The sequence below is a fragment of the Rhincodon typus genome, chromosome 16 (assembly GCF_021869965.1).
Source record: "Rhincodon typus isolate 14 chromosome 16, sRhiTyp1.1, whole genome shotgun sequence".
Lineage (NCBI taxonomy): Eukaryota > Metazoa > Chordata > Chondrichthyes > Orectolobiformes > Rhincodontidae > Rhincodon > Rhincodon typus.
In genome coordinates this window covers 22,742,131-22,760,374 of record NC_063347.1, presented here as the reverse complement: position 1 = coordinate 22,760,374, position 18,244 = coordinate 22,742,131, and the positions used below count along the sequence as shown (strand labels likewise).

At 38.5% G+C, this 18,244-nt stretch overlaps 1 protein-coding gene across 8 annotated transcripts in view; it reads left to right on the top strand.

The window, feature by feature from the left end:
• Positions 1-18,244, top strand: part of LOC109928116 (IQ motif and SEC7 domain-containing protein 1-like) — a 440,048-nt gene that overhangs the window by 390,700 nt on the left and 31,104 nt on the right. For all 8 annotated transcript variants that reach the window (XM_048606299.1, XM_020528121.2, XM_048606292.1 and 5 more), the window contains 2 exons: positions 6,542-6,703; positions 12,523-12,645. In XM_048606299.1, coding sequence (XP_048462256.1) covers positions 6,542-6,703; positions 12,523-12,645 — 285 coding nt within the window. The remainder of the gene's footprint in view (positions 1-6,541; positions 6,704-12,522; positions 12,646-18,244) is intronic.

Sequence of the window (18,244 nt, the reverse complement as noted above, 5' to 3'; positions counted from 1 at the left end):
TTCAGGCAGTATAAATGCATGTATAATTTTTCTTAATTTATTTGTTTGGTTAGGTACATTTGGCCATTGTAGTTATACTTGGAGATGCTGCTATGATGATTCCTGTCTTTCATTGTGCAGAAGTGTGTTCAGGAGAATTTTCAAGGTCGTCATTTCTACCTCAATAAGGAAGCTGACATTGCTGTACACTGCCTGGTTCTGGGGAACAAGTTGGGTCAAGTGGATCAAATGTCACTAAAGGAGTCTTTGGAGGACCGTGATCATAGTTTACTAAAAACCCGGAGTGTTGAAAAATTAAAGTTAATTGAGAGAGATCAATTCATGAGGTGAAAGCTGAGTTTGGCCCAAGTAAATTGGAATCCATGCTGGCAGGGAAATCTGTAAAGAAACAATGGGCTGCCTTTCAAGAAGAGCACACAAAATCGTAGAATGGTTGCAGCACAGCAGGAGGTCACTTAGCTCATTGCATCTGTGCCAGCTCTTTGCAACAGCAATTGAGTGAGTGCCACACCCCACCTTTTCCCCATAGCCCTGTAATTTTTTTTCTTCCTTCAGATAATGATCCATTTCTGTTTTGAAGGCCATGATTGAATCTGCCTTCACCACACTGAGGCAATCTATTCCAAATCCAAACCATTCACAGATGTTACAAACAATTTATTCCATAAGTCATATGTTCTAGAATACTGTATAATTTTTCTGTTAAAGGTTAAAGCATTAAATGGAAATGTATAGTAAAATTGAGGAACTCTGATGTAGGTGTAATTCAGAATGACCTGCGTTTAATTACAAACCAAAAGAACTGTGGATGCTGTATATCAGAAACAAAAACTGAAATTGCTGGAAAAACTTGGGTCTGGCAGCATCTGTGAAGGGAGGCCAGAGTTAACGTTTCGGGTCCAGTGACTTTTCCTCAGTTCTGGGGAAGGGTCACCAGATCTGAAATGTTAACTCTGATTTCTCTTTACAGATGCTGCCAGACATGCTGAGTTTTTCCAGCACTTTCTGTTTCTGCATTTAATTACAGTTAATTATAGTTTACAAATTACTCTTGTTCATTTGATTAGATCAGGTGTGAAGTTGCAAAAACAAAAAATAATAAAGGCTTTCTGCCTTGAAGAAAGTCATGTTGGACTTGATGTTAACTCTGTTCTTCTCTCAGATGTTGTCTGATCTCTTGAGTTTCTTCAGCACTTACTGCTTTTAACTCAGGTCTCCAATGACTGGAATACTTCTAATTTTTTTATTAAGGGATCTTCTATCAACCTTGTATTGGACGTCTGTCGTTACTTCAATAAAAGGTTAAATTAATATTTAACTAAATTAATTTTCTAGATGAAGTTAAGTTATAGATCATAGAATAGAATCCCTACAGTGTGGAAACAGGCCCTTCAGCCCAACAAGTTCACACCACCTCTCCGAGCATCCCACCCAGATCCATCCCTCATAACCCAACTAATCTACACATCCCTGAACATTACGGGCAATTTAGCACGGCCAATCCACCTACCCTGCACATCTTTGGACTGTGGGAGGAAACTGGAGCACCTGGAGGAAACCCATGCAGACACGGGGAGAATGTGCAAACTCCTCACAGTCGCCCAAGGGTGGAATCGAACCTGGGTCCCTGGCGCTGTGAGGCAGCAGTGCTAACCACTGAGCCGCTGTGCTGTTACAGGGAGCTTTGTGAACATGTAACTTCTTCCTACCCCAAGAAGTATAGAGATACAGCGGTTGCATTCTGGAGAAATATAATTTATTCTCATGGGTTACAATAATCAGAGTTGAGGTCAAGCTAAGATGACTAACTTAAATTTTTAGTTGACACCATCCCAAAGCCTGCCCTGCTGCCATACCGATGGACTGTTACAACAGTAGGTTCTTTTTTTTAAATTTACTGGGTGCCTACAAAAGGAGGCAATTGCAATTTTGAACAAGGTGCAGGTTGAAACTCTGAGTTGGTAAACCAAAGGAAATGAATTCTGATAAACTCATGTCTTAAGCAGAGATAACACTAACAATATTTACTGTGTGGAATGTGGGTGAAATTTGAGATCAGTTTAGAATTTGTGAAGGCAAAAGAATCTACAAAATTTGCATAGCTCGAATTTAGAGGAACAAATCTACAGTGGTCCTAAAATCCATAACGTAGATTTCAGTTGTTTTAGCAGTCAGCTTGGAACAGGCTGTGACTCCTCATTTCTCCCTTCAAACTGAATCACATCATGCTTTTCTCTGTACTAAAGGTAGGGTAAACAGGAACCGTGCTCTCTGGGTAATGGAAGAGACAAAAGTAAGACTAAGCAAATAAAATGCATTTGCTAAGTGTCAGAAAGTATGAGTTCAAGTCCTACCTGCTCCAGAGGTATGTCATAACATTTCTGAATAGGTTGATGAAAAATAATTATGGAACTTTTGTTTTCTACCCTTCGGTCAACAAATACAGAAATAAGTTGCACCTGCCATAAAGATGTATCATAACAAATATGAACAAGTTGATTTTAAAAAGGCGTATTGCTTGAACCAATGGTGCAATGACTCTTACTTGGGTTCAGCTTTTATTGAGGTCTCTTGTTATACAATGACCCAACCTCTTTGCTCGAAGCCCTTGGTTCAAACCCCACCCAGAGATGTATCATTATGTCTAAATAGTTTAATCAACTTCAGCTATGAGGATAAATTGAAGTTGGAACTGTCTCCCTGAAGAAAGAAGGCTGAGAGGAGATTTGATAGGGGTTTTTAAAACCACAAGAGGGGTGGATAAAGTAGGCAAGGAGAACCTGATCCTGTTCATAACATAAAAAAAGAGTGACTGGGAGTAGATTTAAAGTGATGTGCAAAAAAAGCAAAGGTGACATGGGAAAACAAAACTCTTTAACACAGTGATTAGTTAGGGAAAGGAATGCACTGCATGGAGAAGGCAGGTTAATTTGAGGCATTTGTGAGGGAATTGGATGATTCTTGGATAGAAATGGTGTGCGCAGATATTTGGAAAAGTCAGGAGATTGGCACAAGATGTTAGAACCTGTGCAGGTGTGGTAGGCCATAACATTCCTTCTGTGCCATTCCAATTCTGAGCTTTTGTGAACTATAGAGTTGGCTCAGACAAGAAGCAGAAAATAGTGGAGAGTTGTCATTTAACACACACACCATAGCTTTTCTTGGTCTATATTAATGACTTAGATATACAGGATATCATTTCAAAATTTACAGATGACATAAAATTTGGAAGAATTGTTATCTGTGAGAAGGATTGTGATTGAATTCAACAGATCTCTCAGTTGCTGTGCTTGTGGTCAGTGAAATTTAAAGCAGAGAAGAATGAAGCGATACATGTTGATGGAAAGCTTGAGGATATAGGCAATATAAAAAAGGTCCATTTTTAAGGGAATGTAAGAGTCTTGGTGGTGTAAGTATACAAATTATTGTAAGTGGCAGTTTAGGTTATGAAAGTAGTTAATTAGGCATATGGGATTCTGGGATTTGAAATTAGTCACAGCAAGCCTCAAAAGCAAAGTAGTACCAGTGGCAAACACAGGTTTAGCCATATCTGGGGTGTTGTGCCTAATGCTGATAACACACTTTTAGGAAAGATGTGAAGTTATTTGAAAAGGTGCAGAGAATATTTACATGAATGGTTCCAGATTTGAAGGATTTCAGTTACATGGTTAGACTGGAGAAGTTGGGGTTAAGGTCGTTTTAGTAATGAAGTTTTGGAGGAGACTTGAAAGAGGTGCTCAAAGTCATGAGGGGTTTTGACAGAGTGGAAAGGAAGAAACAGTTCTCATTGAAGTAAATGACAGAACAACCAAAGACAACATGTCTTTTTGCATCAGTTGGTCAGTTATTTGTTCATTCATGGGATATAGATGTTACTGGCTGGGCCAGCATTAATTTTCCATCCTGGGTTGACTTTGAGAATGTGGTGGTAAGCTGTCTTGTACCAGTGCACTCCATACCCACAATGGAGCTCCGGGATATTGACCCAGTGACACTGAAGGAACAGCAACATATTTCCAAGTCAGGATGAGAATGGTGTGATTGGGTACTTGCAGGTGATGGTGGTCCCATGCATCTGCTACCCTTGACCTTCTAGATGGCAGTGGCCATGTTTGGAAGGTGTTATCTAAGGAGCTTTACTGAATCTAAATACATCTACTGAAAATGTGATAGATACAGATGCAATCTTGGCTTTCAAAAGGAAATTACATAAGTATGTGAAGAAAAAACGGCCAAGGGGGAAGGGTGAATGACCAAGCTGACCTGGTCCAGCAGAGGTTCAACATAAACACGAAACAGGCAACTAGTTTCCTGAAACAATTTTAAAGTCAATTTATGGATAGATGTGCTCTCCAGGCCTGAAATCTTATTTTAATAAGAGTAAAGTCCATAAATTGGTTTTTCACTTTTTCTTTTACTCTGTTCTCAAATGGAGGACATTTTGCACTTGATTCCATTCAGAAGAATTTAGAGTGGTGATACTGAAAACAACATAACTTTAGAAATTAAATAAATGAGCTCATGAAGTTTTGTCTGAAACTTTCCAAATAAAGAACGAGGAACAGCGGCATGCCAAATGGTGTTCTGTTAATACCTTTACGATACCGCAACAGATGAGAAGGAAGGGTAGGGCAAGGTGTATTTATTCCAAAGTACATTTTGTACTGATTTTGTTTTAAAGATAAAATTTGTTAACAAATGGAATTGTATTATTGTCTTTTGCCATTCACAATTGAGTCACTACCATGAAAGAGTATGGAAATTACTGGGGAAGTACTTAGACATACAAATTGAGTCGCAAAGCAATGCAAGCTCATACTACACAAGCTATTTGGCTCCTTAAAAGTTCTGACTGAAAGCTGCCATCTTGCCTTTTAATGGCAAGTTCAGTTGCACATCAAACATGATGCCACTGTTATATTCTGAGCTCAACTCCATTCTTTTTATATTGCAGTTATCATTATCATGTTACACAAAAGACTATAAACAAATCTGCTGCCAGAGTAGTGAATATGCTTAAAGCCAAAAACCACTTAGAAAAGGAAAACTAAGGTTAGAAAGTCAGTAACCACGTTGTGGCAGTTCATGTTGACTCAGCCCAGCTGTTCATTTAGTGGCGATGTGGAATCTGTGGACCGTGTTTATGTTTGTTGTGGACAGTTGCACCCCATTTTTAGTTAGTTGCTTTCAGCTCTAGGCTCGTGACCTTTGGGTATCCTGAGAGGTGTGGGCAGATCGGAGGACCTCCTTGTGGGTCTGCACCTGGGCCTGGCCGGGCTGGCTATAAACAAGCCCAGGCAGCATGCTGTGGAGGGGGGGTCATATTTGCTGACTGTGCCCTTCTTCCGTGGTTATGTTTGTGCCTGGGTGTAACTGGAGAGGTAGAACATGGTGTCTATGACTACTCTCGATGCCTTTAGTGGTGTGCACTGCAGAGGATAATTGTTTTATTTCTGACTCCATTTTGATGCAGTCCCTTCCTGCTCTCCCTAACCCACCCCGCTCAATTTTGATGGTTTGCATTGCCCAAAAATGGGCTTTGCATGTGAATTTCCAATTGGCTGCATGGGTGATTACCGGTGGCAGTTAATTGTTTAAAACAAAACAAAAAAGATAATCATTTGGTGGTGGGAAAGCCATAGAATCATAGAATCACAAAAGTGCGGAAAGAAGCCATTCTGCCCATTGAGTCTGTACCGACCCGCCGAAGATCATCCCGCCTGAACCAACCCCCCACCCTATCTCCATAACCCTGCATTTTACCATGGCCAATCCACCTAACTTGCACATCTTTGGAGTATGAGAGGAAACCAGAACACCTGGAGGAAACCCTTGCAGACATGGGAATGTCCATACAGGCATCAAGACATGAATCAAACCCACGTCCTTGGTGCTGTGAGACCGCAGTACTAACCATCTTGAAAAAGACCTAAGGGGTAACTTTTTCACCCAGATGGTGGTGTGTGTATGAAATGAGCTGCCAGAGAAAGTGGTAGAGGCGGGTACAATTACAACATTTAGAAGCCATCTGGATGCGTATATGAATAGGAAGGGTTTAGAGGGATATGGGCTAAATGCTGGCAAATGGGACTAGATCAGATTGGGATGTCTGGTCGACACAGATGAGTTGGACTGAGGAGTCTTTCTTCATGCTGTATAACTCTATGACTCTGTGTTTCCAGAGTGGTGTTTCTGTTATCAATTAACATAATACTGGCATTTGTTGCCCATCCTTTGTACTGAGACAGAATTGTTAGGTCTTTTTCTTTAACTGCTGCGTGTCTTTTTACAGAGCTTTTACAATGTTGATATTTAGAGAATTCCAGGGTTTTTACCAAAGGTTGGTGGTGCATGTCGAAGTCAGGATGTGTAGTTTAGAAGGATACTTGACGATAATGGTGTTTCAACATTCTATTTTTTGTCCATAAAATTCTGGATATGCAATCATATTGTATGAAAATAAATATTTTGTTTCAAGATTATAGATTTCAGGACACATCATAACTGCAAATATCTAACTCACTTTCATTTCTTTGCACAGAAAGCCTGAGAAAGGTGTGCAGTATCTGATTGAGCGTGGCTTTGTTCCTGATACTCCTGTTGGTATTGCTCACTTCCTCCTCCAGCGGAAAGGTCTCAGCAGGCAGATGATTGGCGAGTTTTTAGGCAATCGGCAGAAGCAGTTCAACCGAGATGTACTTGAGTAAGTGTTTCATCACAAAGAATTACCCAGTTTTCAATGTTTTACTATATAGAAGGTAAACCTCAGGACCAAAGTAGTGTAGTTTTGGTGATTAAAGAACATTAAGAGAGCAGTGCATTGGGAATATTGCATGCACCTAAGTGAACAGACAGCCCTTTGTTTCACATCTCAAGTAAAATATGCTACCTCAAACAATGTAGTCTTCCCTTCGTACTATACATTGATCACCTCGACTGGTCTTATGTTCCCAAATCACTGTTGATTTTTAAGATTTTCACAGACCTTCCCAAATCACTGCATTTTGGTGATGAATGTACTCCTACAATGTTGTTAGGCAGGATTCTAGAATTTTGACCCAATGGTGAGGAAGAAATAGCAGTTTTGAATGTCAAAACTGATGGAGTGTGACTTGCAAAGAAACATCAAGCTAATAATATTCATGTGCTTCTGCTGCTCTTAGCTTTTAAGTTGTGGACTTTGAAGATTTAAGAAGTGCTGCTTTAAAAGCCTAGGTAACCTTCTGCACTGTATCCTATAGATGATGGCCAGTGTTTTGTTGTTGGTAGGTAAGTGTGTCTATTCACTAGTTTTCAGATCCATTCAAATAATAAAACGTTTGCTCAGATAATGAAGCTGACATGCTGCAGTGTGGGGCAACATTCAGGCTTGGCTGATGAATGTTGCCATTTATGTTGAAAGGAATGTAATTGATAAAGTAGCAATGATTGAGCATGGGATTGTGCCCTGAGGAATTCGTGCAGTGACATCCTGAAGCTGATGTTATAGGCCTCCAATGAATATACTATTTTCCTTCATGTAAAAATTTCCAGTCACTGGAAAGTAACCACCTCCTTCTCTTAGTCCCCGACCCCACCAGTACCTATACCAAGTGCCAACAGTTTTACTCAAACTCCTTTAGTCTCATTATCTTTAACTGAGCAGAATTCAAGTGATTCATTCTCTGCTCACCTTCAGAATTCAAGTTCCTTGACCAAGTTTGGCCCAAGTCTGAAACAAGGTCTCTTGTAGAAACAAAGCTGAACACTGGTAAGCCAGTTATATATATGTGCATAAATACCACCACATAGAACTTTTGACAAATCCTTCCATTTTGCCATGAACAAGTATGTAACAATTTACAGCTAATAAATTGTTTTAACAAATGTCAAAGAAGAAACATGAATTGCTAACTTATAACTCTATAACTTAAACAATGCCCTTTTTAAAAAATGTGTCCATAAGGATACAAACAGACTTTGAGATAAGCTATAACGCAGCTACTAAGGATGAGGACAGAATCAAGGAAATTGAAACACAGATCCGACACCAGTCGGATCATGGACATTGAGTTGTTTTTTTGTTTTGGTTCGTTTCAACTCTGCTGATATTTTCGGAACCTTTCGCTATTTTTCTCTATTTTTATCATTTTGGTTTGGACCTGTGAGCTGAAAACTGAAGGTAACCTTTGAGCTATGAACAGCAGCTTGTTTTCTTAAGAAAAGAGAACAAACTGATTTATTGATACATAATGCCTGGGAGTTAATTGCAGGTTGATTTTTGTTCAAAGAACACAGAGCATAATGTATCTCCAGAACCAAAACATCTATAAACATATGACAGATGTTTAAATGTTAACAGGGGCCATCATAGGGAGGCAAGTGCCAAGCTATCTAACCAAGGGAACATTGAAAAAAGCACAGAAAGAGAAACCAAGTTTTGAACTGGTTTTGAACTACATATTTTGTCAGAAGGATTGTGACTACTAAAGCTATCTTACGGAGGTTGATTGCCGACTTGTTATCCTCCCATTGTCACCTCAATCAAAGTTCCGAGAATAGAATATCAGTTATAAGAATTAATTGAATATTCTTCGGAGCTTGCTAGAAGCAATTTGTATTGACTGGTGTCTTCAGAAACCAAGCAAAATACAATCCCATGTGCCTGTGATATTCCAACTGATAGAAACTGCTTAACAAACTAGCCAGTTACTTCTCTCATTTTTTTCTTTAATTTATCCCTTAGCTAGGCAGACAGGCCAACGAAATAGTTATGTGTGAGTGGAGATTAGAATCAAGGAAGATTGGATTTAAATCATAGACCTTAATTAGATCAGGCAGATTTGATTTGGCACTCTGCCTTCATGTCGTAACAATATGAGTTTGTGTAAACCAATTCTCGGTCTTTTCTTCACTGGTTGAGGATTCACCTTTTTAGTGCCTTTGAAGGTGCTTTATCTCCATGATGTTTCAAAGAGGATTTACAGAGTGTGACTTGTAGAGGAAAAAGTGAAGCAGAATAGCTAGCTGCTGGTGATTTCCTTTTACTACTACACTTAGACAAGGGAGATAAAGAGACATGGATGCCTTCTCTTTGCAGGCTAGATGTTCTTGCTGTGTTGTCCACACACAAGGCTGTAGTAACCTGCCTAACATCCAGTCAGGAGGTTGCTACTTTGCTAAGCTCTCCTGATCCCATCACTCGTGTTCATTTGTCTGGAATTCTCCCTCGTTGCATGAATAAGAAAACATTGTATGTATAACTCTTAATGTATTCTATTAACCTGTTTTTAAAGCTGCAAACACTTTTACACAGCTTCCTTGGTGGATGCAATAGACTTGTGGTATTATCACTAGACTATTAATTCAGAGATCCAGGGGACCTGGATTTGAATTCTGCCATGGCCGATGGTGAAATTTGAAATCAATAGCAAATCTGGAATTAAGAGTTTAATGATGACCATGAAAACATTGTCAATTGTCATAAGAACCCATCTGGTTTACTAATGTTTTTTTTGGAGGGAATCTACCAACCTTGCCTGATCTGGCCTACATTTAACTGCAGACCTACAGCAATGAGGTTGACTCTTTAATGCCCTGTAGGCACGAGGGATGGGCGACAAAATACCGGCCTAGACACTGACACCCATATCCCTTGAGTGAATTTTTAAAATGTCTTTTGCAAGTTTTAGTCCAAAAAATAATGAGATCTCTACTGGGTTAAATATATCCCATGTATTAGTCTCCTGAGCTAAATTGACAGGATCTGAAATTTTGTTACAGTTTTGATTTGCGAGGAACAATCAAAATGATTTGCTTTAGCAAACACTGCAATTTCTTGATGCTTTAATGTCTCTGATCCATATGTTCTTTGAAATGCTTAATCAGTCTTCTACTCCCTGACAGCTGCAAATGCAACTTAAATGCATTTTGAATGCTGCTTCTTGCTTTCTACCCATGTGTTGCCTTCCTTTTCAAGAAAGAATACTAATGTTAATTGTCCTCTAACTTTGATTCTACTTATTGCTGTCTAAGAGCTCTTTCTTTAAAATGTTGTTCCAAATGTTGTAGACGTGTATGTTTCACCCTTAAGTCTTGAACAGGTTATTCTTTCATAGTCACTGCCATAGAACATTCTGACTATTGAGTTATTACTCCATTTGAACAAAAGCATATCTCTCTATATATCTGATCATGTACAGTTGTCCAGGAATTAAACATAAATTTATATTTGGCTATGAACTATTAAGCTGATCTATCAAAAATGGAAGTTGAGGTATAACAATATGGCTGACCTTGTTTCAGAACCTCTAATTTTAATCCCTTCCTCAAGTACAATTTTTTTTTTTAAATGTACAACGGCTAGTTATTTCTCCTGACCTAATGGATAGATAATGATAAGACAAACTTGAGTATTAGGATTAATCTATTCATCACTCTCCTGGCGTGCACACGTATCTAAACAGGCCCAGAAGAAGTAGAGAATTCCAACAAATTTGAGATACACTTTCCAGTTATTTATGTACAACATGGAATGAGAGAAGACATGCATTTTTCACAATGAAATCATAATGTGGTCATCTGAAGAAACTAACATTCGTGCTCTAAGCCATTGACCAGTCACAGGACCATAAGCCAAATAAATGATGAACAATAGATACGTTTGTCATCTTGTTTCAACACCCCCTTTAAACTCCAGTGGGTCTTTGCAGCACAAAGCATTCGGTTGTGTTGAACAGTTACTTGAGTGAGTTGCTTATATTAATGAGTTTGCAATTAAAATAAAGTTCTATGCAAACAATGCAACATCTGTCGTGCGTATACGCTGGCAATTTCTGGACAACTACAAGGAAAATAGTTTCTGGTTTCTTATCAGAAAAATAGGCCTGTAGAAACAGCAAATTAAAACTTGAGTTATAAAAGGATGCTGAAATAATGAAAATGTTCTTAAGATGTGAAATGTGACCAAACTCCCTTTTCTATGCAAGTTAAAGTACCTGAAATAATACCGGTGCTTGTACACTGTCATGTTTATAATCTGAATAAGGAGAAGTTCATGGTTATAGCTCCGCATCCAAATTAGTATTTACTATACTGTTAGGGTTACATGTCATTTTTCAAACTTTTTTGTACACTATGCACCTGAAATTTGATTGTCAATGTGCATGAGGTTCTGCTCTGCATTTATTCACTGAAGACGAGATAAGAGTCAAAATTCAACATTTCAGTCGTTAAAAATTGCTTTTATCTTGTTTTGTCTATGATCATTTCAGTCTACTTCATCAATCCTGCCTACGTTAGGCATAATCTGCAAATGTGTCCAAAATGCATTGAGTTTCTGATCATTACTGGTTGATATAAATCAGGGCCAGCATTGACAGATGGCTGATCTGCATGTCTCTAATTTCACAACTGAGGAACTATGCTTACCTAATTTCATTGATCCTGCCACATTGCTCAATGATACAATACGGGAATAAACATAAGTACACCAAAAAAAATCAAAACAACACAGAGCACCACTAGGATTGTGGGAAATTATTCATCTGCTATCTGAAGTCATCTAGTCGTCTTTTCAGTCTTTTTATGATATGTAAGATATGTTAGTTATGTAAACCCATTGTTGGAAGTGTTGTTTGCATTTAGATGACTTGTAACTTTAGCATTTATAAAAGGATGCTGAAAAGATGAAAATGTAAAGTAGACTTCTAATGCTAATTTTTTTTCTAGCTTGAAGTTGCTATATGTCTTGTGTCTTCTCCCTTCCAATAAATTCTCAGAAGGAGCATAAATTCTCGTAATCCTATATCACTTTTCCAACAAGCCCAAACTATTTCTATGCAATTATTTTGCAGTTTTACATTGGGTTTCATTATCTTAAATATATGTAATAGGCTTTATTTTGGAATTTGATCAAAGGTTTTCATGATATTGGATATGCTACATCCAAAGACTTTTTCAAAACTTAGTAGGTGTGTCATTTACTCCAAGTATCAAGGAGGTTGAACACACATGTTCTTCCAAGTTCTTTGTAAAAAATCAATCAAATGTGAAAATATAGTTTGCTAGCTTAAGGCCTGACGATTGTAATATTCTCTGCTCCACAACCATGCAATAAAAGTAGATGTTGTTGGAAAATAGGAAGAACCTTGGTCAGTGAGTTGACCTTTAAGGAGGGACTTGAAGGCTAAGAAAGACGTAGAAGGATTTAGGAAATCTCTACTATTCAGTGGAATCCATGCAGCTTTGTCATTCTATATGAACTATTTAGTGAAGAAAGGTGTGGTGGGGCAAAATTCCAATGTTTATGTAGCCACAGAATTGTTTGACCTTAGGCCCCAATTGCCATTTGATGATAAGCAGTCATAGCAATTGTTCAAAATGGTGGCACAAGATGTCACAAATTTTTAAAGTAATTTTGCTCCAAGGAGATTAGCAAAAGAGTTCCAAAAATATTTGTTTAGAAGAGGTATTTTCCTACACTCTGAATACCAGAATACCTTAAATCATGCCAATTAATCACTGGTATTTGTTTTATTTCAGTTGTGTTGTTGATGAGATGGATTTTTCAGGCATGGAATTGGATGAAGCTCTCAGAAAGTTCCAGGCACACATTCGGGTCCAAGGAGAAGCACAGAAAGTAGAACGTCTCATTGAGGCTTTCAGGTATTGTGGTTCATTGTCTACGTGGTTCTTGATAAATTATTCTTGTATTCCTAATGCAGGTGATAGTTGACAAGTTTTTTTTCCTCTTTGACTAAGTAACTTGGCGATTTAAAAAAACAATTTTGCTCCCTGCAAGAGCAAGAGGATAGTCTAATGTCCCGTCCCTTTACTGTAGCCCTGCTTTTTGTTTTGCTTTAGATAATTATCCAATTCCTTTTCAAAGTCACAATCGACTCTCCAGTAGCGAATTTATGATCCTAATCGCTCACTGCATGAAAAAGCTTTTACTAGTGTTGTTCTCTGTGTTTGCCAATCACCTTAAATTGATGTCAATTTGTTCTCGATCCTTACCCCAGTAGGAGGTTTTTCACTATCTATCTCTCCAGACCCCTCATAATTTCGAACACTTCCACAAATGTCCTACAACCTTCCTTTCTCAAAGAGAACCAGTGGTCCATGGAATTGAAGTCAATCATCTCTGGAAACATTCTTTCAGATGTTCCCTGCATTTTTTCCTAAGGCCCTCGTGTCCTGTCTAATGTGTGTTGTGCAGAGTTGAACAAAATATTGGAGCTGAGCGAGTGATTTATAAAGGTTAGATTTTGAATTTTTAGCAACTGTGGAAAATCCCTATCCAGGACTGCATTTTCACATCAAATCCAGCCAAAGCAAGTTACTTGGGGATATCTCAATTCTCGAGGTTGGTGTTGAGATAGAGTATTTTTATTGCACCTTTTTATGTATGAAGTTTTGCTTTCACCTTCATCTGCCTTGGGGAGTGGGGAAGAGAATGGGGTCAGGTCAAGAGATGGAAAAACAGCAAACTATTTACCTCTTTGCTTTCTGTTAACAAAGTGCTAGATGCCATTGCACAATAGAATTTCAAATGTGTAGAATGGTCTTGGGGATTAAGATCATACAATTTGCACCATCCAGAAGGGTGTGACAGGTGATCTCTGGGGCAAGGAGCTTTAGAACGTTTGAGCTATTAACAGGTAAGAGTGGACAAAGCTTTCTCTTATTGATTCCACGTAGTTTCCAGTGTGTTGAAAGAAAATTTTTATCAAGTTATTTTTTCATACTATGTCTTGACTTCACATCTTTGACTCAAGATTTTCAATTGTGAAGGATCTATTGGCTGTAACCTTATAGATTATCCAACTCATCCTATATGCTGCATATGATGGCACAGCAAAGAGCCTTGTGTGTAAACAGCGTACAAATCTCCTATCTTGAAAATAAAAGCCATGAGGAGGAAATTTTTAAAATTATGAAATGCCGTGTTGATTAACTTGAAATATTGTTTTTACTAATTCAGTATCATAATGACATTTTGAGTACATCAGTTAGGTTATGGTCTGACCAACAATCCAAAAAGAACTGCTATAATGTTTTTTGCACTAAAATGCAGAACATTTTCTCATGATACTTTCCTAACCAACCTGTTCAAAGATGTTATTACAGACCTCTAGAACAGGTGGAACTTGAACCCATGACTCCTGATCCAGAGGTAAGGACACTACCACAGTACCACAAGAGTCCTTGGAACATTTTCTCAAAATCAGTGATTGAAATTACAGTCAGCTGAAAAGCCTTGACTCAGTAATTGATGTGTTCTTCTTCTGTGCTTTTTTTAAAAATTAAAATAGCTGCTTCTTGCCAATTGCCTTTTGGCACCCATCCAAGCTTACTTACCTTGAGGCTCCTCTGCCCCTGTCGTAAGTTTCATTCATGATTCCAGTCATGCCTTCTACCACCTCATCCGTTCCACATATGCTATTAGCATTCAGTTCTACCTGCCAACTTGTCATCACTCTTTTTCAGTTGCAACTCTGCTTGTCTTCTTCTAACAAAGCCTTTTTCTTAAGGAAATGAAACTCTTATCTTTACTTCCCCACCCTAACCTGATTGACATAATCCTCTATCGGCCAGCCTCCCATCTTCCTCCTTCTATGAATTTCAGATCATTCACAACATATGTTGTCCATATGGTGCCCAACACCATGTCCCACTTGGCCATCACCCATACTTGATACCCTACATTAGTTCCCTGAATTCTAATGTATGAATTTTTAAAAAATATTATCCTTACTTTCAAACCCTATGAATTTAGCTTTCCTTACTCTGTAACCTTACTCAGTGAATAAAGCATTTTGGGATACCCTCCCGTTGTAAATTCAGACATTTTTTTCTATTTTTCCTACAATTTGTTTTTATTTTAAATAACATGCAAACAGATGCATGCACAGAAGTGTATATATATAATGTATGCAATGCTGTAATTTTTAACTGCAACGAAGTTAAACTTTCTCATTGTAGCTGTTGTGTTAAGAATCAAGAATCATAGTATCCCTACAGTGTGGAAACAGGCCCTTCGGCCCAACAAGTCCACACCGACCCTTGGAGCATCCCACCCAGACCCGTCCCCCTATAACCCACCTAATCTACAGACCCCTGAACACTATGGGCAATTTAGCATGACCAATCCACCTAACGTGCACATCTTTGGACTGTGGGAGGAAACCGGAGGAAACCCACGCAGACACGGGGCGAATGTGCAAACTCCACACAGAGTCGCCCGAGGGTGGAATTGAACCCAAGTCCCTGGCACTGTGAGGTAGCAGTGCTAACCGCTGAGCCACCGTGCTGCCCAAATGTTAATGATAGTCTGATAATCAATTGGTTAACAAAGATTGATTATCTCTGCAGGTTAGTTTTTTATTGTTTCTAAAACCGCAAAGCATAATAGAGATTCTGAAGCAGACATTAAAGCAAACCAAGACAACAAGGTGCAGGGCTGGATGAACACAGCAGGCCAAGCAGCATCATAGGAGCAGAAAGGCTGACGTTTTGGGCCTAGACCCTTTCTGATGAAATAACAAGTAAGCTTGTTGGTCTCTATAACATATAGTTGCTGACACATTCAGAACTTGTGATGGTGGTGTTGATTGGAGGTCCCTTTGATTGCCAGTCATCACTGATATTGTCTGTCATTTGTGTTTGGGCTGTAACTTTTTTATTTCATTGACGGCATTCGCTGTTCCAGAATATGTTTATCCTGCCATGCAACAACCAAGTTTATTCTGGATTATCCACCAACTGATCCAGTTCCTCAAACTTTTGCCACTTTCAAACCTTGGCTTTTGTAGATTTGTTTCTTTATATTTCTAGCTCATTTTGAAGCTTCTGGTTTTGCATCCTCAATTCTTCTAATGCTATCCAAGTTATTGTAGCTTTCTGTCTGTCTGGTATATTTTTTCTTCCACAACCTCGTATAATAATTGTCCAGCCTTTTCAATATTTTTAAATTTTGGTTTACTTTGAAGCCTGGGTCTCTTTACTTGCTGTTTCAGTGGTTGCTTGGCTTCCTCTATGTTCTGCTTGAGTTACTTCAGTAGGGTGCCATGGCTTGCCCATATTTCTCAAAGGACCGTCTCGTGTGATTTATAACTCCTGGTTGTGTGCATCGCCGTCTGATCTTGCAGATCTGTCATTTTTTTCCTGCATCGCTTTGAGAACAAGCCAGTGTTATTGTAGCTATTCCTGCTGAGCCTGATGCCTTTTAGGCAATGATTGCATCAGAACTTGTGTAAACCAACAGTCTTTTCATTTGAACTGATGATGCAGAGCTTGTCCATCCTGCTTCCTTTCTTTTTCAGTTCTAAATTTATCTTTGTGACCTAAGCAGAAATATTGCCTAAGGATTTGATGTCAGGGATAGTACTTTCAAGTTTGGATTTATTCTCAGCTATTAGCTCAGCCTTTTCCTTTGAAATTACATTTTTTCCCTCCACAGCAGACAGCTAAGATTTTAGTTCTAGCAATTCAGAAGAAGGTGAAGTGGTCTGCTGTTCTTTCTTATTTAGCTCTGCAAGTGTTTCTTGAATAGTCTATTGCATCTCTGAAGTTTGATTCCATTGATTGCGACAAGCGTGAGGTCACATGCTAGTATAATTGCATTTATTGATACAACATGTCTACGATGTCAAACATCTGTGAAGTGCTGATGGATTGTTGGTACTTGCACTCCAGCATTGTGATCCTGCAGATGAAGTGCTGAATAGTTGTTCGCTATAAGTTATGCATTCATCACTTTCTTCATGTAGGAAGATTTTTGATTTTTAAAATTCACAGGGATAATATCTTAGCACTTACCCTGTGTTAATCTTAGCCAATAATGAATAGTCGCCAGTTGCCTGAAGATAGATAATTGAATTTTTGTAAACATTTTGGATGCGTGATAAAATTGATGTCGTCTGTGAGACTGACCATGTAAGAGATGTGTTAATCACTCTTTATCTCATCATATACATCGTTGCTTTCTGGTTTGCTGATCACCTGATTTATACATTTTTGTTAAAATACCAGAAATTCTTGATTATAACTGTGCAATGCCCTTTGCACGTCATGTATTTGATTAGTGTATGGCTCTCTGTAGCTGCATCAGCCTTTGATGTAGTGCATTGTTTCTGCCAGTGGCCACCTTAGCCACATGCCTTGCAAGTTTGATTGAAAACTGGGCATTTCCTTGGTGCATGCCCTCCACGTGTCTTGCTATGTTTGTATGTTCTAGTAATTTGTTTTAACTGTAGAGTTACCTAGGACAAGTACGTATGACCTGTCAGTTTTGTCAACCTGTGAAGATTACTTTGTACTTGCATCCATACTTCCATACCTCTTCAATATAATGAGTTTTAGGTTTATCTAAAAAATCTTTCAGGGCATGTTCCATGGGGATTTATGTGATCACCAAATCAACAATACTATTTGCTAATTCTCCAACTGAAAAATCACACGAGACCTTTTCTCTGTATCTGCAGATGAAATGGTCAATGAATGCAAAGGTTTACGTCTAAATAAAATGCATTGTAGGCAATAAATATGGAAATTTAATCTGACTCTGAAATGGTCATCTAGCAAAGTTCATATTTTTTTCGAGCATCTTTTAGCTGTTTGGCTGCTAATCCTGACGTGATCAGTCTGTGTAGATTTTTGGCCCCAGTTGCTAAGCAAATCGTAATGGTTTACTTTACTGTATCAGATACACCCAAATCTTGAAAGTATAGTTCTCCACACAGATTAGACCTTTCAAATTCTGTCTGAATTTCAACTAGGGAATTTTGAGGGCATTGTGAGAAGATGTCTTTGACCTTCACTTACTTGTTGACCTGACGCACATTCTGATCACTTGTCTTTCTAATGAATCAAACTGACCTCTTGTTAGGGAATTGTCTGCTTCCCAGTCTTTCAAAACATGATGCTGTAATAAACCAAAACATTGAGGGTTGTCTCACGCATTTTAGCACAATTTATGACTGTTGAGCATGTGTGTAATAGTGAATTAACTTGCAGGTTGACTGTTCCATTATGATGGCCTTTTTTTTAATGTTAGTTCATCACTATTTGTTCCTGCCATGTTGATGATGGCCTAATAATCAGTTGCTTTTTAGGGATGGATTAGCACTGTGTGTTCATTAAACAGTGAAACATATTACAAGCTATGAAGCAGACATTACGGCAAACCAACTGATTTCTATGTATTGAACAACTTGGAGACACAGCAAGGTGCAGGGCTGGATGAACACAGCAGGCCAAGCAG